Here is a 22,258-nt window from a genome sequence, read left to right as displayed (position 1 = left end):
ACAAAAGGGAACAACGGTTTGGCCTTCTTCTCCCACACAGGTTCTCAGAAGTCAGGCTCTGTGGCTGCTCCTGGCCAACCCATTTATGTGGATCTGACTTACATTCCCAACCACTGCAGTGCCAAGAATGTGGACCAAGAGTTTTTCAAACGCATTCGCTCCGCATACTATGTGGTGAGTGGCAACGATGCAGCGAGCGGCGAACCGAGCCGAGGAGTCCTTGATGCACTGTTGGACGGCAAAGCTCAGTGGGGATCAAACCTACAGGTATTATTTACATGTGTTTTAACCCATCGATTTAAGTCATAGCTGATGACCCCAACCCTGACTCTAAACTAGGGTTAGTTTTTAATACATTGTTCTCTATCAAGTTCTGGCAATTAGGGAACAAAGAATATAATCTTTCTAATTGACAGGCAGAAGAAACTTCTTTTTTTCCTGATCTCCAGCATGTAGAGCTAGGTTAAGGTTATTATTGGGGTTATCGACTTGATAAAAAAATATAAACACAATAATTTTCACTTTTAAATCTCAAAGGTTTGTGGTGCCATTTACTAAACACTCTTACTTGAGCTACGTACTGAAGTGTGCAGCTGGTGATGCTTTGGTTTTCCACTAAGCCCAAATTTCCTTAAGTTGGACACCAGCCAGTATTCTTGTCTGCCAGAAACCTGTTTGATGTCTACAGAAGTTTAACAATTCCTGATTGCTGTCGGAGCCAAAGAGGTGACTGGAGACAACAACAATCTGCACTAGGCTGAAAACTAGATAGCCAGCATACTCTCTGTGATCCTGCTGTTCAGCGGTTGCATTCACTTCCTGTCGGGTAACATGAACGATCAGACATCAGAGTCATTTACCTCTTTGTCCTTCCAAACCAAAACGCTCGACTCCGGTGGCTTTGGCCATGTTTTACATGAGGTCTGTTAGGACAACTGAATACTACTACAGCTGCTAGCTTCATAGATAGGTTAAAACAATTACATTTGCCAGCTCAAGTGACATCACTGAGCTATATGAGTGTCAAAACTTGGCATGAACTTCATGGTAATTACAAGCTTTTATTGATTTCTTTGAACTGTTGTCTTTCCAGGTTTGAATAATGGTGCAGCAGTACGTCTTTAATAATCTTTAATACATTTAAAGAAGAATAACTGGGTTAGCGGATGGTTAAAAGTACATATACACTCACACTAATATTTGGTTACTTCTCAGCAAGTTCCTTCTTAACTCAATGGTTTTGGTAGACATCAGCAAGCTCAGGGCATAATCCTGACTGAATATTTGATTAGTCGTCCTGGCAGACCTGGTAGAGAACATTTAGGCTATGTCGACACTAATCTGGATAAATTGGAAAACTGCGGTTTCGTCTAAAAACGCTCCGCGTCCACACTTTCGTTTTCAATCGTTTTCATCAACACTGAAACAGGGTTTTAATAGTTTTGCAATTTTCATTAGTTTTTATTTTTATTTCGTTTTGACTTCGGATTTTCAATTTTATATTAGTTTTAATTAGTTTTTACCAATTGTTTGCTAGTTTAGTTTAGTTTTAATTTTTTTGAAAATCCTTAGTTTCAGTTTAGTTTTGATTAGTTTCAGTTATAGTTTTAGTTGTGTTTGCAATAATAAAGTGTAACAAAATCCCAGTTTCATCATATCAGTCATGCTCTTCTGCTTATCCTTGGGTATGTTGCTATTCCAGCTACCATACCCTGCACCCTGGACAGGTCGTCTGTCTGTCGCAGGGCTAACACACAGAGACAGACAACTCACATTCCCACCTATGGGTTCTTTAAATAAATAAATAAAGGCAGATGAACAACCGTTGATACCAGGCAACTATAAAATGTATATCTTGGCCCCAATGAGACTATTAACTCTTGCAGCACCGGGTGTTAAGGCAATTGACTCACACAGTTATGTAGATATCCCAGTCCTGTTGTCCCGGGATGCATCACGCTGCCTTGCCTGGTGTTAGCTTCTGTTTCTGGGGATGAGGGTTGAGTGTGCTCCCTTACCTTCTCAAGGTAAGCTAGCTTAGCCTTCTTGTGTGAGCTTTTCAAGTGCACTTTAAGGTTTGTGGGATTTTTTTCCCTTTAGAAATGTCCCTCATAATTTGTCTCGTTCCACTACAAGACACTTGCTTTATCTAAAACACAGTCATATTCAAAGTAATCCCAAATTGGACTCTGGTGCTTTCTCCAGACTTTTCCTGACATGATTCTGCGCGTGGACGGAGCAGCGACACAGACGACTCGACTAATGTACTGCCACCTGCTGGCATAATGAGACACAGCAAGAAAAAAACCTGGAAACTAAACTTCTTTTTCACCCTTGACTATTGTATGACGCACACACATCAACGAAAACTAAACACATTTTTGCTATAAATTCAGTTAATTTTAGTTAGTTTTGTGAACACTCATTACAGTTTTAGTTAGTTTTCCTTTTTTCGTTTTTATTTTTATTTCCGTTAACGAAAATGTTTTTTCACTTCTAGTTTTCGTTATTTGGTTAGTTTTCGTTAACGATAATAACCTTGCACTGAAAACGCTACGTTGCTGTGCTGCGCATGCGTGAAAAGTAAGATGATTGACCTGCGTCTTTTCTGTCTGACGTTTGTTCACTTTCTGGCTCTTTGAAACGTCGCGGCAAAATGTCATGGAAAATTGCCGAGTTTTATCTGGAACATGTACAAGCCGATATTAATCTTTAATAGGGCTTGAGAGCAAACAAAACAACTGCTGTACGATACCGTCTGCCATCTTAGTTTAATTGGTCACATGACTGCATCATATGACTGAAATGTGTCATCGTTTTTGAAAGCCTCCCTTTTCGCTGTCCACACTGTGACGCGAAAACGCCTTTTTCAAACGTATCCACTTTGGAGAGCGTTTTCAAAAAGCTCTGTTTTCCTTGACCAAACACAGCGTCTCAGTGTGGACGGAACACCAAAACGGAGAGAAAAAGATGCGTTTTCAAACCAAAACGTGTTAGTGTGGACGTAGCCTTAAATAAGTTAGTTTGTTGGCACAGACCCAATCTTCTCCAAGAGGACCAATCAAACATCCACCCAACTCCTGTTTGTTAATGTCATTGCAGATGCGTGCTGCACAATCTCTCCACACTTGAAAAAGAACAGTTCAAAGAAGTCCCAAATTACCACAACATTAATGCTTACGATAAGTGTTTACGAACTTTTGACCGCAACTTCACATTATAGCAATTACTGCTAAAACTAGGCCGCACTCACCACATCGAAGCAAAAACAAAATCCTTCAAAGTGTACCAAGTTTTAAAATCTTCTAGGTACTCTCAGTTCTGTTGACTACACCTCCGCACTTTCCTTTGGGTTTCCCTCTCAGGTCACCCTCATCCCCACCCACGACACTGAGGTGACCCGTGAATGGTACCAGCAGACGCACGAGAGGCAGCAGGAGCTCAACATCATGGTCCTGGCCTCCAGCAGCACCGTTGTCATGCAGGATGAGTCTTTCCCAGCTTGCAAGATCGAGTTTTAAGATCCAGCCTTTGTCTCCTCTCTCCTCTCCTACTGGCCTCCCCAGTGTACATCAGTTTTTATTTACTCTTCTCTATAGCCCGATATGCAAACGTCTGTCTGCCCCAGTTACTTGTATTTGAGTCCCTTTGTGTGAAACAGATCTGGGTAACTGTCCGTGTTTTCTAGATTTTTATTTATTTATAAGGTTTTTGTGGCTACCATTTGTATAACAGAGTCGTTTTTTTAATTGTTCACTGCAATCTTAATACTTAGTCGTGTGAAGGGAAGAGTTTTATTTTCTGTCCCTTAACCGGATTTTTTCCTTATTTTATATAATACAGTGATTTTTGCCCCTTTGTATTGTCAAAACAATACTAGCAAGGTTCTAATTGAAGCACAATTAAAGCCAACAACAAGCAAGTCAAACAAATCAAGTTTATCGTATCGGAGAAGATCTACGATATTTTCAGCTGCTCCGGTATTCACGGGCGGGTCGCCACAGACGCTAGCTCCACATTTGTTCATTTGGCATTTTTGTTTACGTTTGATTCCCTTCCTTCCTGTTAGGAAGGCAGTGTGTAAACCACCACACAACAGAGTTTGTGATGAATTTCCTCTGCGTTTCTATTTCCGTCTCTTCGGGGCTCCCGCTGACGTAGAGAAACAGAAACCCAGAGGTCCACTTGGTCTTTTCAGTATATTTGCTGTAGCTATAGGGACGCTCATACTCAAAGATAATCTGTCTCGTAGTGACTTGTGCTATTTCTTAAGTCCTCTCAAAGTGAAAACCACTTGTTACAGTTTCTCAGTGACTGTTTTTCCTACGGTGAATTTGAGAAATCAGTTGTGTCCATTTGTTTCTGTAGTCTTTGGTGTATTTCCAGTCAACATATCTTCACAGAGGTCACGTAGAGAGCTGTAGGTGGAGGTCATGATGTAGTTTAAAAAGAGTCATCTGATCTTTGGTATTTACATGTTTATATCTTTACATACAGAAAATAGCACTCATTAGAGTAGAGTAATCTCATACCTGTTGCTGTGTCAATACAAAGGTTGCGTTAAAGAATGTATTCCATTACAACGATAGGAACATGTGGCTGAGAGGAGAGATTGCGCGTTCGCCTGGTTGACGGTCGCCCACATGTGCCTTTCTGTCCTGCTGTGCTGGAAGGGAAGACAAAGTGATGGTAGAAATGTTAGGCACGCCTGTGTGCGAGACATCGCTGGCTCCTCTGATGTTTTCTGTTGTACATAGTGAGGGTAAAACGGCACCTTTCAAAGCACCCAATCAGTATTTCAGCTGCCACTCAAAGAAGCACAAAGGAGTGTGCAAGACTTCAACTGGACTTGTTTCTTTAATTCGCCATCATAGATCGTGCAATTTCTTTATTTTTTGTTGAATTTAGCCACAATAAACTTGTTGCATTTTATTTTGTATTAAATTGTTTCCGGCCATAGCTTGGTGGTCGTGTTTGGATAGCACTTCATTACCTTAATATTAGACGTAGATGTGATTTGGTCGAGTATTATCAATAATGATTTCTATATTTTGATACTTTTTGGAGCAATTTAATAGATTTTAACCAGGAACTAAACCAACAATCAAACAGATGTAAGGACCAACAGGCCTCACCGGGGTTGCTACTTTATGATCCGCAACGAAAACGCAGATTTTCCCCTCTATGCCTCCTGGGCTCAGCTAGCGACGCGTGTAGGACAGACGCGTGCACAAATAGATGCTGGCGTCAGCAGCTCATATTTGCTTTGAATGTGAAGATGCAGATTACCTTTACGTTCTCCGTGGAGGACTTCGATATCCGGGTTGCCTTGGTTTTTGCTGCGCTTCGTACAGTACACCCGAGTCACACTCGCCAGATCGGCCTCACCGTAGCCTGAAATACATCACATCAGCTGTGTGCAGGCTAAACTCACCGGTGTCTTTCTTTGAATGACAGGACACAGTCTGACTGCCATTCTGTCAACAAACAACTTACAGAAGCGACAAAGATATGGAGTCGAGGATTATATATAATTGTATATATAATTATATTTAGCCTACAGCTGGCTAGGGTAAACTTTCCAGTTAACTCTCTGCGCTGCCGGGTCATTCAGTGACACTGACATTCCTGCGGTAAAGGAATATTGTAATCACGCACTACTCACATATAAGCAAACCACTCAGACTGCCAGACACGAGGGACTCGGTTCACTCAAGTCACTACATTTTTATCTATAGTGGATTTCCTGTTACTCACATTTCTCTCAGTCAAATCTTAACACACACACACAGCTAACTGCTCTATTTTCACGTGCAAAAAACCAAAAGTTAAAAAAAGTCCGTATCTGTGGCATTCATACTTATCTGCAGTGGAACGACTCATAAATCATAAAGACTGTTGGTTTCCAGTGAGCCCTGCTTGTACGTGCATGTGTACCTACCTTCTGAGTTCTCCTGTATCGTAATAGCTGAAAACAAACCTGACTTATCATAGAGATGCTATTTTAAATGATGCTGGTTAAGAAGCTAAGCTGCCCGGTACTGAGGAGGCACTGTGCTGTAAAGAAAGCCTCGTGATCGTTTCCTCCCTCCTTTTCTGCTTCATGGTTTTACTTCCATCTCTTGTTTTAAGTGCAATATTCTCTTTATCTCTCTTTAAACGCGTAAACAGGTCAAATAGAAAAGTGATTTATTGTTGAAAGGGAAAAGTGTGGTGAAGATCAATAAAAATATCATTTACCGAAAGAAAATGTGTCGTCTTGTCATTTTGTGTCTGCTGGGTGTTTCTTTTTCATTCACTCACATGTGTTTGTACACCACTCTACATCTAATCATGAGTAATTATTGATCACTGGCTCTCTTCCGCAGTGGGTCTTTTCTCCCGCCCCTCCCTGAGCCTGGATCTGCTGCAGGTTTCTTCCTGTTAAAAGAGAGTTTATCCTTCCCACTGTCACCAAAGGTCTTGCTCATAAGTGGTGATATGATTGTTGAGGTTTTCTTTGTGATTTGGCGCTATATAATTAAAACTGAATTGAAGACTTTTAGAAAACTTGACCTCTCACCTTGAGGTCACAGATTTGAACTTTCAGGAGTTACATCGATGGGGTGAAACGCCAACCTCACTTCATTCTTCAGCTACCAAATTCAAAAACTTGGGTGTCTATGTTGACCCCCTGGCGGGTCACAGTACCCCATCAGCCTCTTACCGCAGAGGGGTAAAAATACTATTAAGTATATTTTGCCTTTATTATATTAAGCCTTTACACTTTTATATGCCTTTATAAGTGATGAATGGTTAAGACAGTTTGGGAACCACTCATAGACCAGTTTTCCTTCCTCATGGCCTTAGAGCACAGGTGTTGAACTCCAGGCCTCGGGGGCTGGTGTCCTGCAGGTTTTAGATGTGTCCTTGAGCCAACACAGCTGATTTAAATGGATAAATGACCTCCTCAACATGGCCGTTTATCAATGCCCAAGTACGCGAGTACGTACTCGCGTTCTCGGTGAGTACGTACCCGCCGAGAACGCGAGCACGGACTCGCGATATGTACAATTGGAACACCTGCGTACGTGATGATGTCACAGGTCCGGAGGTTTTACTGCCGTCCCCTCTTAATTTAACTGTGAGTAACATGTGATGAAGCTTAACTTTAATCACAGCCAAACCGGTTTACTCAGGAACAAATAAAACACTGAAATAAACCAAACATTAACATTTAGAAGTGATCTAAGTGACTTATATATCATTTTTAACCTCAGTAGTGAAACCTCTATTAATAAAAATAGTGTACATGTACATACGTGTACATACCTTAATAAAAACAAGCAGGTGAGATGTTAGAACGCTTTTATTTCTATTCTAGTGGACACTCAATACTATAGACAGCTGCTGGGGTTTCTGTAACCTGAGTAGTGAGAAGTCCACGAGCGGGGGGGGGGTTGAAAGCGATGTGCCGGGAGTCCGCTGTTGAGTTTTGGACGAAATGCATTCTGGGATATATAGCTGTCCCAAGTCCACACCGATGCATGCTCGATAAAACGGGCGGAGCGAGAACACATCCGGGACTTTTTCGCGTTCTCGGCTTGATGCGTACTTTGAATTGGAACAGTACTTGGTCTCCGACTGATGACGTATCACGAGTACACGAGAACGCAAGTACGCACAAGTACGCATATTGATAAACGCCCCATGTCTTGCAGTTCTCCAGAAGCCTGGTAATGAACTAATCATTGATATTCAGGTGTGTTGACCCAGGGTGTTATCTAAAACTTGCAGGACACCGGCCCCCAAGGCCTGGAGTTGACACCCCTGCCTTAGAGTGTCAAGATGAATCCACAGGAGCTGAATCCACACTGAGGTCCAGACACTGGAACAATCTGGGCTTTGTTCTGCTTGATAAACCTTTTTTCAAAAAGAGTTTAAAAGCCCTAAAATATTCTGGATTGGAGTGCCGAGGCCCTCCACTGGTGATATGAGCCATTTATCAAACAAAACAAAGCAAACAGATATGGGATGATTCCCAGACCGTGGAGTCTTTCTGAAGTTGATACTGCCTTAGGGGAAGGAGCAGCCTGGAAGCTGGAGGACAATCCTCGCTGTGAGAAGCTGATGAATGGATGCAGTAATGACATCACTCACTGGGTCACAGCATCAGGCTGGAGAATAGAGGGAACAATAGACGTGGATATTTCCCTTTGCATCAGAGCTGGAAATAACCACGTACTCTTCTGAAGCAGATTTGTGCCTTCAACAGCTGGTTACTCTAAGCCTGTTAACTGTAAACCGTCATATATTACCTGTCAAAGGTCAGTGAATCCACAGACAGCATGATGTTCCCATTTGTTTTGGAAGCTTCAGGATTTTGTCCACATCTTTCTTTTTGGAGGCAGAAGTTACCTTACAGATGAAAGTGTGGAGTTAGTTAGCAAAGCTGCATTACTAAACTGCAGAGGTGCAGCAGATACATATAGACTAATTAATACTAAGTAACAGACAAATTATACTCACACAAAAGTCTGTACCACACAGCAAGTCATAGTATTAGTCAGATAATCCAAAAACCCGAAAAAGGTCCAGTTTAATGACTTGAAGTAGTGGATGAAGCCCAGTAGACTCCAACTGGGACACCAGTAACTATCATTAAAGCCTGAACTGCTCCTGTACTGGGCTGTAAGACTTTAACTACCATTTCACATAGACTGACTTTTGTTTGGAGCCAACCTCAAGCAGCACAGAGTAAACTACAGTTTTGGCCACTTCAGCGTTGACGTATTAAAATGTCTAGCTTTAACACTTTCTCCGTTAGACTTATATTTTGGACCCACCGCTCACTCATAAATCACTAATGGTTCAGGCCTTGCATGGTGATGAGCGTCAGAAGGTAAGTTGACGTATATAAAAACAGCTGATACAGAAGCACTCCTTCAAGTTCACACTGGGTGATTTTTCTTTTTAATGCTTTGGTTTGACTGAACAGGGTGCCGAGCTAATAGCTTCACCTTCTCATCCAAATATAGTCACTTAGCTTTGGTCCTGGCTCTGCTAGAGGATAGATAGGCACAACAGTTACAGGCAGGCAGGTGGATACATGAGGAACTATATTCTAGGACTTCAGGAAAATCTAATGTTCAAAAGTATCGGGTCCTTTCCAGGACGGAGGTGCAAGAACTTGACAAAGACTGATGGGCTGAACCAATAAGAGCAGAAAACATCTTTCTACAGTCAGTGAAGGTTCTCAGTCATCCAGGTCATCGTAGTCTAAGGAGCTTGGACTTCTTTAAGTTGCTTGAAGCTTCTTGATGCATTCTCAATCATCCAGGAAAGTAAATCTCCAAAAGTTGAATCTGTTCATCTGGACGTAGCGTTTTGTGGGAGTCACTTGGATGAGTGACGAAACGTTTCTCCCACAAAACGCTACGTCCAGATGAACAGATTCAACTTTTGGAGATTGCTTGAAGCTTCTTCTCGGATGAGAGGTGAAACATCTTCAAGCAACTTAAAGAAGTCCAGACGCTTTTCTTTCCAAGCTCATTGGGCTAAAAATACTCTCAACAGAAATCCAAAGGAAAAATCTAAAGACAATGGCAGCAACACGACACTGACTTTAAATACACCTCACTTCATGGACTTTCTAACACATCACCTGAACATCGCAACCCTGGACATTAACAGAACTTGGTGACTGAGATATCTTTGCATTCGTGAAAACAGAAGAAGCTTTTGGGAACATTTATACAGAAATGTGCTACTCTTTACCTGATTGTGTTCATCAAACACCTGGAAATGGTGCAGATGAAATTTTTCCATTCATAAAATATCCCCATCGCCTACGTTCCTCTGCATTTCTTCTGTTCTCCAGCTCATCACACCACTGACCGTCACGGTGACAACATACACTGTGAGAACGGTAACTCCAGGTGTCAGGACACATTGACCTTTGACACATTTACTTAGTGAACACTTCAGAGCTCATTTATTCTCAGGAAGAGACTCAGAGTCCTGGAGAGCGCTGGAGCCTCTGAACCTTCCCCCACTTTTTATTTTTATTTACAACGTGCTCCATGCACAGAGCCAGCATCATAAAGAAAACAAAATTGTGTTTAGAGTGGAACAACCTGCAAGTCCTGACATCAACTTGAACACCTTGAATAACGGCTTGGCAGTAGATTGAAAGCATCTTCTTACGTATCCAGTTTATGGTCGCTGCGGGGCTGAGCCACCCCGGCTGTCTCAAGTCAATTTAAATTAACAGGCATTTACTCAAGGTAAAAAAAAAAGGGGGGGGGGGGCACATTATATATAATATATACATTAGGTGAATGTGCAGTAGTAGCATGTATGCAGCAAGCAGGTGAATTCTGTACGTAAAGTGAATTAAATAAGAATTGGTTTAGGGTAGAGCTGGGCGATATATCGAGTTTTTAAAAAATATCGATATATTTTTATACGAGATATAAGATGTGACAATATCCTTTATATCGATATAGTCTATGTTACGTTCTAATTATAGTTGCGGAGCCGCAAGTTTGCCTCTCTTTCGTCCACTTTTGTCTTTACGCAACGTTACTCGACCTCGCCTCTCCTTCACTGAACACAACTCCCCCTCCTCCCCCATCGCTTCACCTGCAGGCAGCGACAAGATGGACACGGCAAATCTCCGTTAATGAGTTACTGCGCATCGCCCCGTGCGTGGGGCTGGACGGCGTCAACGTGTTAACGAGCTAACCACGCTAACGAGCTAACCACGCTAACGAGCTAGCCACGCTAACGCCATGCACGGCCTGAAATCCTTTCATTCTCTCAAAAGTTGACTGCGCGCCTTTTGTATGAATTCTGGTTGTGCTTGATGACCGCGAACCGATTTTATGTGATACACAGCGCTCAGCAATCTGTCAAAAAATGTTTTAGTCCGACTTTGCTAAGCTACGGAGCTGCACCGCTTGATGGATTGTCGGAGCATTACGGCTACCGAGGAGCCTCGCGGAGTGATACGTACTGTGCTTCAACGTAATATTACCGTATTGTGTGTGTATAAGGACCATAAATGGCTCCTGTTCAGAGACATGGTTACGAAGCGGATTTCAAACTCCAGGCTGTCAGTCACGCAGTAGAAGTTGGGAACAGAGCAGCTGTGAAATCTGTCTTTGTTATTATGCTCAGCGTCTGTTAGTTTACATTTTGACTGCACAATTGTGAGCTCTTTGTTATGCACAAAACAACAGTTTTATTTATAGAGCATCATTATTTAATAAAATGATCATAATTTATTTTTGAGTAGTTTTTTTTCATGTACATCTATGCTGTATGTTAATAAAAGTGCCTGTGTGACATCTGGGACACAGCTTTGACTAAGAACTCTCTTTTTGTTCTTACTTTATGGCTTTAAGAAAATATTGAGATATGAATTTTGGGTCATATCGCCCAGCTCTAGTTTAGGGCCCAGATGGCTTGGGGATAGAAGCTCCTCTTGAGTGTCTCTGTCCTTGCCCAGATGATGCGGAACCTTCTGCCAGATTGCAGAAGCTCGAACAGTTTGTTGCCAGGATGGGACAGGTCCTTCAGTATCACTTCAGTATCTAGTCCGGCATCTCCTGGCGTAGATGTCCTGAAGCGGGGGAAGAGCAATCCTGCAGCAGTGTTCTGCTGTACGGATCACTCTCTGAAGAGCTTTTTGGTCTTTAACACAGCTGTTCCCAAACCAGGATGTGATGTTCTGTGTGAGGATGCTCTCCACAGCGCCTGTATAAAAGTCCTGAGGATCTTTGGAGAGACCCTGAACTTCCTCAGTTGTCGTAGGTGGTACAGGCGCTGCCTAGCCTTTTTGGTCTGGACCTGAATGTGGGCAGATCATGTCAGGTCTGAGGAGATGTGGACACCGAGATACTTAAAGGACTGCACCCTCTCCACTGGAGCTCCATTGATGATAATGGGCTTGTAGTCTCTGTGCTGACTCCTTCTGAAGTCCACCACCAGCTCCTTGGTCTTGCCGACGTTCAGCTGGAGATGGTTATCCTGGCACCGTGATGCTAGACTCTTCACTTCATCCATGTAGGCCGCCTCATCGTTGTTGGAGATGGCGCCCAACACCACTGTGTCGTCAACAAACTTCACAATGGTGTTGGAGCCGTGGGTGGCCACACAGTCTGAAGTGTAGAGGGAGTAGAGCAGTGGCGAGAGGACACACCCCTGTGGTGCTCCTGTGTTGATGGTGATGCTGTTAGAGACGCATCTACCCACCCTCACCACCTGAGTTCTGCCAGTGAGGAAGTCCAACACCCACGCACACAGACGGCTGTTGAGTCCCAGATCCCTCAGCTTTGTGAACAGTCTGCTGGGCACTATTGGGGCGATCGTGGCTCAAGAGTTGGCCGTTTGGCGCGATATGGCAGCCTCGCTTCTGTCAGCCTGCCCCAGAGCAGTTGTGGCTACAACTGTAGCTGCCTCCACCAGTGTGTGAATGTGAGAGTGAATGAGTAGTGGAATTGTAAAGCGCTTTGAGGGTCTCGAAAAGCGCTATATAAATGCAATCCATTATTATTATTATTATTCTTGTGTTAAATGCTGAACTGTAATCAACAAACAGCAGTCTCACATAGTTACCCTGTTTCTTGTCCATGTGGCTGAGGGTGGTGTGCAGGACGTGGGCGATGGCGTCCTCAGTGGATCTGTTGGGTCGGGAGGCGAACTGGAGCGGATCTGTGGTGTCTGGGATGGAGGAGGAGATGATGTTCTTCAGCAGCCTCTCAAACACCTTCATTACTACTGAGGTCAGTGCAACTGGCCGGTAATCGTTCAGGGATGAGGGTTTGCTGTTCTTGGGCACCGGGATGATGGTGGATCTTTTGAAGCATGTGGGGACCACAGACTTCGCCAGGGACTCGTTGAAGATGGACGTGAACACACCTGCTAGCTGGTCAGCACAGCAGCGCAGCAGACGGCCGGTGATGCCGTCTGGCCCCGCCGCTTTCCTTGTGTTCACTCTCCTCAGTGCCGCTCGGACGTCATGCTCCGCAATGCTGATCACCGGTCTCTCGCTGATGACGTCACTGTCCTCGGTAGTCAGGCGGTAGATGGCATTAGCTGCCTGGCTAACCTCAAAACGGGCGTAGAACTGGTTCAGCTCGTTGGTGAATGCAGAGTCGGCGTTGATCGGCGCAGTGTCCCTGGCTTTGTAGTCCGTGCCACATACTCCGTGTGTCGCCCTGGTGGAAGCGAGACTCCACGCGCTCCCGGTACCGGCGTTTGGCATCTCTCACCGCGCGCCGTATGAGGCCACTTTGTAGGCGCTCATATCGCCAGTGGCGAGACCCGCTATTACACCTTTTTACCAGAACCAGCATTAGACTCTTTTTGGAGTTTGAGCTGCAGCAGCTCCTCTGTTGGATCGGAGCATGCGGCCTTCGTCCCCCGTTTGCATCAATGATCCACACAACCACATTCTGTTCAGCAACACGCCGACAGCTTCATGTTGCTTCAGTAGTTTATTGCTCTGGGAACCCATCAGCGACCATGGCGAATAAACTTCTGGGAACACTGGCCCCAGTGCCAGGCTGGGACAGCTCGTTCCTGAGTGATCCAGATAAATTAGTATTTAAAGATGGTTGTTACTCGTTACTTTGGAGATTTAATTCTCTTTTGCTCCCAACAGTTTGGCTACATGAAACTTCAGCTTCAATGCGACTGTGTGGAGTGAAATGGAAGCTGCAGAAACCAAAGATGACGTCCTTTAGACAAAGGACCCTCCCTGCAGGCCCCCCAGGGAGGGTCACAACTGCCTGTCAGTCTTATATCTGAGGGATAGAACCTGCAGGCTATAAGTAAGTCAGAAGGACACATAAATGAACCCATTGTGCACAAAAAACATGATCTCAAGAAGACAGCAGGGCCACACTGGTGTCAGGTTTTTTATTCTGCACACACAGACAGGTCAGAGTTTCCCAAACTCACAGTCATGGTTTTCACCTGCAGTACTTTGTGATGTAACATGAAACCAGACTGACTGAACGCGGAATTGCACGTCAGCGTCCTCGACTACCTGAATCAAGCGCGTGTGCCTGCCTCCACGCACACGGCTGCTACATAACTGGTCGCCACATTAAAAAGCACACCGAATGTAAAATGCCCCTCCCGTTTGTTCAGTGATGACATAAAAGATTAGCTTTCGGATCCTTGCTGCATCACGTCGTGACTTTACAAAAACACAAATATACACATTAGCTGTGGTACAATTCCATATCTGATGTGTGGGTATTAAAAATACAGACTTTTGTTTTTAGATGCCGTTTCAAAATAAATATTTCCTCTATCATTTCCTACTGATTATATTAACTCTGTAATGAGGCTTGAGGACTTTGGCAGTAAGCAGTGCACACACGGTTTGACCCGGAGACTGAACACTTCCACTCAGCTTCAGCTTCTTTAAAAATCAAACATGCAGTGCCACGGACGCCTGGCACCGGAGGGACGCTGCAGACTGACGAAAAGCAGAAGATTTGCTGATTGTATTTTTCAGAGTCTGCGTTTGATCTTTCAGTTCCTGTACTGAGGAACAAACAGAAAGCTCGCTAACGATCATTAGCCACATCAACATGCCCTGAAAGCTGGTACTGTGAAAGTAGATATACATCCAGCACACGTAACACAGTTTAAAGCTCCATTAATCAGTAACTTTATGGTCACAATAAATCAAGGAAAAAAGAAAATCATCTTGGACAATTTTCTGCAGCTTTTCAGCCTCATTTAGCTCAAGCTTTGAGCCTAATAGCACATTTAAGACTCATCCCCACCGCGTGTCTACAATCATTCAAAGAAAGGCATTTATAACAGCGTACAGGTGACAGTAACAAAAAGCTTTTCTGTTTAGCTTGACCTTCTCCCAAGCTGTCCCATCTTCACACGTGGATGGACTGAACCAGAGGACCGAGCAGGCGATGAACAGCATGTGAGCTCTGTCATCTGATTCTCCAACACAGAGCTGCCCGAGATCACTCATCAGAGTCACAAGAGAGAAAAGGGAAGGCCTGGATAGTTGTAGCTCAGTACAATACTACGCTGTTCATATTAATGATGAATGCTAGAACCACAGCAGTTGCCCCAGTGTTGCTCTACGGCTCGCCCGTGTTAGTGCGTCCAGCCTCCAGGGGCGTCTCTTGATGTGGGAGGCTTTCTGGACTGTCTGTCCACAACTCCATGGACTCATGGGTGTCAAAGAATTCGTCAGGCCCCTCTGGGGACTGGGGTGTCTGGGAGCTGGAGCCTGCCTCACTGCTGCTCTCTCTCAGCTCCAGCAGCACAGGCAGGGAGCCCGGGAGGCAGTAACCCTCCATCCGACCCAGAGAGAGTTCAGCTAAAGCCGAGCATGGAGGCCTGAGGCTGGTGGGATCTGAGGGATCGGCAGCTAACGAAGGCCCCTCTTCCACTTCCAGCAGCGGCGCAGGGTTGTCGGGCTTCTGGTCGGTGACTGCACACGGCTCCGGATCATCTTCTGGTGAGTTATTTGGAGTCAAAGGGACTTCGGTGAGGTTTGGAACAGCAGAGTCGGTTGATTCGTGGGCTGGTGAGGCAACCGCAGGTGCAAGCTGAGCAGAAAGGTTTTGAGATGAGTGGGTTTCCTCGCTGCTCTGAGGAGTCAGGGAGATCTTATCGCTGAAGCTGAACCTCGGGGAGGTGTCAGCCGTGGTGGGAGAGGAGGGCCCAGCGCTGGATACGGTACTGGATGGACCGCTGCTGTCTGCAGGGACAGAAGAGAGGGTTTGATCTGCAGAGGAAGACTGTGCACACTGGTTCTAGGGATCACCCCTCATCAGCCTGGGTGACTGCTGTGGTTTGTATTTAGCAGTTTACAGATTACAGTTGCTAAGGCTATGCTACCATCTCTGTCTCTCTTCCACAGCATGTCTTTATCCTGTCTTCCTTCTCTCACCCCAACCGGTCGCAGCAGATGGCCCCGCCCCTCCCTGAGCCTGGTTCTGCCAGAGGTTTCTTCCTGTTAAAAGGGAGTTTTTCCTTCCCACTGTCGCCAAAGTGCTTGCTCATAGGGGGTCATATGATTGTTGGGTTTTTCTCTGTATGTATTATTGTAGGGTCTAGCTTACAATATAAAGCACCTTGAGGTGACTGTTGTTGTGATTTGGTGCTGTATAAATAAAATTAAACAGCAAACGGGTAAGATTATGCTAATGGCTAAGTTAGGCAGTAGCCAAAACAACTGCAGGTAAACCACAATTGTCATAATAATCATTTAATATATGTTTTTTGATAAGGCCATGAGAGTGGTAAAAAAACAAAGAAACAGTTAAACTATAAGAAGACAAAAGAAAATTAGATGCAACATGAACACAGGTTCATTGTGTAAAAGGGGCAGACTTAGAAAGATGCTCATTTTTATCTGTTGTTCCTGTCAGACTCATTGCTGAATATATAAATATCGTTATTACTGATACAACCAATTTCTACAGTTTTAAATAGTCTATTTCCTCCTTGCTGTTCACATGCATCACAAATGATTAAAGTTTTATTTGAATCCAAGTGTATCGCCCCTGAAAAACCCACATGGGTGGGTCTCTGGTCGGTTCACTGGTTTCTGCAGTCTTTATTTATGACAAAAATACATAAATACAAATCACAGCCTAAACTGTGAGCTTAGTTTGAAACAGGCTTCCATAAATAATCCACAAACATCTGGAAGTGACACAGCAGAGAAACCTAGAAATGTCAGATCCTGAGAGATGGAGGATGTGCTGCGATACTCACACCAAGGAGGTCTGTCAGAACGAGATCTGAGCGAGATGGAGGAAGAGAGGACTCTTTGAGGGATGTACGAGTCTACTGATGGCTGGCTGTGTGCGCCAAACATGGCTGACAGAGCTACAAAGAGACGGAGGGATCGCAGGTCAGGCTGAGCATAGTCAGGTGTGGCTACGATGTCTATAAATACAAACAGGAGTGTGTCGGTTTGTGTCTCTCACCTCTGGTGGTCCTAGTGTGTGGATCCCCCGCGTTCTGGCACACGCTCGTGAGGAACTCGCTAACCTGTTTCAGAGACAGCGAGTTGTGCAGCGTCTCCAGAGGATAGATGGAGGGCACCATGGAGCATCCTTCAAAGCCTGCGGCAGAAGAGAGATAGGAGGCCCGCAGGCCCATCAGCCCCGAGTCGGCCCAGGGAGTCAGAAGAAGAGCAGGCAGAACCACTTCAGCTGACACCCAACACCGCTGCCCCCAACGCCACCCATCACTACACCTAAAAAAAAAAAAGTGCTCTGAAATCCTGCTCCTGCTTCAGAACAGGCTCTAACCCCATGTGGACTCCCGCCAGCCTCCGTGGTTCATTTCGACCCAGGCAAGTTGCAAAAAACCATGCTGGACGCCAAGACAACATGACACCATATCAAAAATGGAACGAGTCTACGTATCTCAGACGTCTCGCTGGATTTGCAAAAGCAAGCAGGTCGCAAAAAAATACACAACGTCAGCCCTTCTGCTCAGTCCTGTTACACAGCTGCAACAGCAGCACGTTAGCAGTCAAAGCCGTCCAGACCGCAGCTCAGCCCCGACTCGTCATCCAAGGCGCTTCATCCGCTGTTAGTTCACAACCAAGCCGCATTTCACCAGAGCCGTTCACAATCACAAAGCATCAAACTGCAGCCTGCCTCGGCCTTCTACAACCTCCACAGAGGGTGTTCGTACTGCGCTCAGCTGCACGGGCTGGGGGGGAGGGGGTGGTGAGTGTACGCCACAGTACAGCAAACAAGCAGGAATCACATGCTGGTTAAGGTCAGGTGGAAGGGCAACTGGCATTCCCACGAACCCCAACAGAGAAGCTGACCCCAAACGCACACGTGTGCCGGTGGTCGTGTGTTGTGATGGCACATGGACACCTGAACAGACAGTGCAGTACAAAGAGGGTGCTGCACAGGCTGCGCCGTCAACTCACCCGTGGGAAAGTCTAACAGTGTTGCTGCTTATTAAAGTAAATCTGGTGACTGACCAATGAGAGGACAGTGACCACAGGTCCACGAGCTGACGCTGAGACTACACAACTTACTGGGAGGAGGGCGGGCTGGCTTATTGCAATCACAGCACTAACTGTTATTAACATGAAACCCTACTTTTGACTTGTAGTTACAGCTAAATTGGAAAAAATGTGATATTATGCTAAAGAAAAAGGCAATCAAAACCTGAGAGGCAGCAACCACCTCAGAGAGGAAGGACAGTAGCTGCAAAACAATGATGCCCCCCACAAAACCCCCGACAGCTCACACGACTCCAGCTTGCAATCTGCATAACCACAGAAACAGGCAAGCATGCAGAAACATCAAGAGGCAAAGCATGAGAGTCAACCACAGAACAAGCACAGTCCCAACTAAACCGCGAGCTGTGGCTGTAACAGAGCGTGAGGCTGGGGTATGGAGGGCGGGGCCAGGGGCTGACCGTGGAGGTACTCTAGGGGATCGTGGCCGGAGATGAGCCAGTTTCGGAAGAGGCGGAGGTGGTAGGAGCACTGGTGGAGGTGGTGGGCCAGTGCCCGGTCCAGAGAGAGGTGGCAGCCCAGGCTGAGGTCGGTGGAGAAACGCCTCAACAACTGGGCCACGTGGTGCTCCTCCAGGGGCTCTAAAGAAGAAGAGGGAGAGCGAGAAAGGACAGAGCAGTGGTCGGAGAAGGGAGGGGAGTGGGAGCAGTACAAAAGACATGAAACGAGAGGTTTTAAGCAAGGAAGGGGCAGAGAGAAGCACTGAAGTACGACACAGATGAGAGGAGAAATAAGAGGTCGGCGGGAGACGGGTGGAACAGAGGTAGAGGAAAGATGTGTGTATGGGGGGGGTAACTCTAAAATGACAAGCAGCAGCCAGCAGCGTCTCCTGGCTGCCACACAGCCAAAGGTCGGGAAAAAGAAAGAAGCGGCAGATCGTCAAGCATTTTAGTAAAGCTTAAAGCAAGAGAAAAAAAATGTAAAAAAAGGAAAAACAAAGCAAAAACACACAAACACACATCATGTTGCTCCTTTGCAGCATCTCAGCCTTAAAACAGCTGTGGTAACAGGAACCACGAGAACCCGCGAAGGAGCAAGAGTGACGCAGGACGTTAACAGGAAGCGCAGAGCCTAAGTCTGACACCACCTCTCCAAAGAAAGACGCCAGGAGCTGTTAAATGCTACGTCTACTGTCCACATCAGGGCCACCCGGCTACGCCGCTCGGTTACTCTGCAACACAAAAACGCCAACGCGGGGCAGGGGGAGTGCGGGGTGCTCGTACCTGCCGCAGTGCACCAGGGTGATGGGGCCACTGCAACGGTGGAGGTGTCATCTTGTGTTCCTGTGGTGAATGACATACTGTATGTGAACAACACCAGGAGAAACTCATTTAGGATTTGTCAGTGTCTGCAAGAAAGTGGGCGATTTTAAACGTTTAAATAGATCCAGAGTCTTCGTGTGTGTGATGTTCAGGGAAACCTGCCACCAAAGCAACAACTCCTTCAGCCATCGCACTAGTTACACGAGCAAGACGAAAGAAACCGCTCAACCCAGATGAGAAATCCATATAAATCCCAACTACAGGTCTATTAAACCCATTTAAACCAGTTCCTTGGAGGACAGAAAAGCCAGCTGAGCACACCAGCATGTGGTCCAGAGCAATATCATGCTTGCTGCTAGGGTGACTACAGCTCCCCTGACTCAACACCCGTCACAAAGCAGTGGAAAAGAAAGTTTCAGGTTTTGTGAACATCTGTGTGCTAATGAATTTAAAAAGGAAAACCCAAGAGACAAAGGAGATGGGATGAGCCAAGCCTTAAGCCTTTCCCAGTTTGCCAGTAGGAGCTGATCCTGGTTTGATTGGCTGTGACTGGACGAGCAAACCAGGAGGAAAAGTCGCAGGTTTCAAATCACCGAGGCTGAGCTCAGAGGAAAGAAGGGACGGGTTAAACACTGATTATTGTTTGTGGTGTTTGAACAATGAGCTCAGCTGACATCCTCTACGATAAGGACCACAGGTGTATATGTTACGTGTACACACACACACACACACACACACACACACACACACACACCTATTGACTGGGAGGGGGGAAATAAAAAAAAAAGGCAATAACTGAATTATTGGGGTAATGGTGATCAATCAACAGGGTTCCCACCCTTGGCTCTTTACAATCTTCTGCTGCTTTCTAACAGAGGAAACTGAGAAGGTGGGAAGATCATTTAGTGAACTGTGGCTTTTCCTTTTCCTTTTAACAGCTGTTTGAGATTAATGCTAGAGAATACACTGTAACGAACCTCAGCACCATGCTACAGTGTTAACACAGAGCCTGATGACACTAGATTTGACAGATGTTTACCAGTCAGAAGTTGCTTTCATGTTCTCTTGAGGAGTGATCCTATATTGGCACTGAACTTTAACCAAAAGCTCCCTCTAATAATGCCTTCTTGATGTCTGATTGCAGTGATGCTAGACTATAGAGTCTGGCGTATTCACAGCTAGCAAGTGCTCTTCCCTTATGCAGATACATTGGCTAGATGTCAGCAGACTGCAGTCAACTGAATTGTGTCTTCTTGGCTCCTTTAATTCAAGCCGAGTGTCTGTTTACTCTGAGACATAGAGTCCAAAATGAGAAGACGAGTCAGCAAAGCTCATTTCTGTCCAATGACAGCGACGCTGAGGCATTTTGTTGAGAACATACTGAGCTTGTCGCTGAGTAAGCGGTAAGGCTTTGTGGCTTTGTGCCAGTGTGTGAGGCTGTTAGCCTCTGTTAGCATTAGCCTCTGTTAGCTGCTATTACAGGCATTAGATCCTTTTCAAAGACAGTTTCACTAACATTGTTGGACTTTTACACTTAGTAAATAAACTCTGTAATCAAACTTTGTATCAAAGGGTGATGTTTAGAACACTGTAGCCCACGTTAGCTGGCATCATGTTAGCTTACTACCAGCTTTTACAGCTTTCTCCCTCCCACATGTCCAATTTGCTGACTTTAAGTAACAATATTGGCAATAACTAAGCTGGCATACTACATATGTGGCCATGTCCATATCTGCTACTGTATTCAAGATGGCGAGGAAACATGACGGCTTTGGCAAACTGGTGCCCACTCCTAAGTGTTTTGGATGAATGGATAAATTCCAAGTTAACGAGAATGCATTCATTTGTTGGAAGATGTATTCATAATATACAAACACATTTCCATTCAATAACCTTAAAAAATAAACAAAAGACTATCTGTAATATGGTGTATTCCTCACTGTGAGGAAGAGACTGAGAATTGTTCTTTTATGTGTAAAGGCCATGACACACCAAGCGTGCTGCAAATAAGCAACAGGAAATTTTCTAAATATGCACAATTCTGGGTTTATCCAGTTCTCAAGAGAAAGCAGCAGCAAGGAGAATTTGATGGTTTGATCCAGGAGTTGAAACTGCCTTCATGCATATTTCATGATGTCAGTGGGGCAGTTTATTTGGGACAACATCTGAGGAGGCAGAGAGATTATTTCAGAGAGTCGATGGAGCCGGAGCAGCCTCTCACAGAAAGTTATTCTACTATTCAGGTAAATTCAATGTTTTGAGCCACGCAACCGAAATGAAGAAGAAGCAGAAGATGCACAACGATGTTGGAGGACTGAACAGCAGCATGTTTGCTTAAGTTGAAAATCGTTTGCATGAGCAAATAAACGGTGGTTGTATCGTAAATGGAACGTACGCCGACTTCAGCTCGACTTCTACATCGTTCTTCCAACTTTGTAAAAAAATAAAATGAAACATGAAAAATGAATAAATCCAAGAACTTAAACACTGAACTGGGTTTTTAGTAAGATATTAAATGACAACAGGCCCAAAATAAAAGATGTGAGAAGTTTAAAACATGATTTGTGTTCTTACTGTTTTAACAGTATCACTGCTAAAAACTGTCATCTAATTTAACAAACCTGTTCCACGTGAAGTTGAGCTGACAGACAGATGAAATGACACAATCCAGAGTTGATAACACGTGTGACCAATCAAAATCTTCCTAACGAGTGCTACACTGAACATGATGACACAGAGAAAGAGCATGCGATCGAGATGAGGAATGAGGAAAAGAATCGTTGGAGCTTTACCAGATGGATCCTAATTCCTGACTCCGGCATGCTGTGCTCCGGCAGCTCCGGCACCTGAAGGTGACGCTGACGCGGATCTATCTCCTGTCGTCTGCTACAGACAGACCCTCACAGGGAGTCGTGAGACTTTGGCTGGTAAACATCTGACTGGTTCTTAATTAGCTGAACACAAATTG

At 45.0% G+C, this 22,258-nt stretch overlaps 2 protein-coding genes and 1 long non-coding RNA gene across 17 annotated transcripts in view; 1 reads left to right on the top strand and 2 right to left on the bottom strand.

Annotated features, from left to right (window-relative positions):
* map1aa (microtubule-associated protein 1Aa) overlaps positions 1–6,245 on the top strand; it is a 46,596-nt gene extending 40,351 nt beyond the window's left edge. For both annotated transcript variants that reach the window (XM_005461637.4, XM_005461638.4), the window contains 2 exons: positions 41–267; positions 3,366–6,245. In XM_005461637.4, the coding sequence (XP_005461694.3) occupies positions 41–267; positions 3,366–3,521 (383 nt within the window). In that variant the 3' untranslated portion in view covers positions 3,522–6,245. The remainder of the gene's footprint in view (positions 1–40; positions 268–3,365) is intronic.
* Positions 6,246–7,700: 1,455 nt separating this feature from the next.
* LOC102080149 (retrovirus-related Pol polyprotein from type-1 retrotransposable element R1) lies at positions 7,701–13,754 on the bottom strand. Its single transcript, XR_003219447.1, has 3 exons — positions 12,601–13,754; positions 8,298–8,397; positions 7,701–8,156 (listed from the first exon to the last, which is right to left on the bottom strand). It is a non-coding gene; the product is annotated as a retrovirus-related Pol polyprotein from type-1 retrotransposable element R1 (long non-coding RNA).
* A 435-nt stretch (positions 13,755–14,189) lies between these two features.
* Positions 14,190–22,258, bottom strand: part of ppip5k1a (diphosphoinositol pentakisphosphate kinase 1a) — a 33,859-nt gene continuing 25,790 nt past the window's right edge. For 3 of the 14 annotated variants that reach the window (XM_013265159.3, XM_013265163.3, XM_013265167.3), the window contains 3 exons: positions 16,968–17,105; positions 16,753–16,866; positions 14,190–15,730 (listed from right to left, as the gene is read on the bottom strand). In XM_013265159.3, the coding sequence (XP_013120613.1) occupies positions 15,105–15,730; positions 16,753–16,866; positions 16,968–17,105 (878 nt within the window). In that variant the 3' untranslated portion in view covers positions 14,190–15,104. Of the gene's footprint in view, positions 15,731–16,752; positions 16,867–16,967; positions 17,106–18,429; positions 18,610–19,251; positions 19,312–22,258 lie in introns of all 14 variants that reach the window. The other 11 variants (XM_013265153.3, XM_013265156.3, XM_013265157.3 and 8 more) reach the window with 6 other exon arrangements.

The sequence above is a fragment of the Oreochromis niloticus genome, linkage group LG1 (genome assembly GCF_001858045.2).
Source record: "Oreochromis niloticus isolate F11D_XX linkage group LG1, O_niloticus_UMD_NMBU, whole genome shotgun sequence".
Lineage (NCBI taxonomy): Eukaryota > Metazoa > Chordata > Actinopteri > Cichliformes > Cichlidae > Oreochromis > Oreochromis niloticus.
This window is presented reverse-complemented; position numbering and strand designations above follow the sequence as displayed.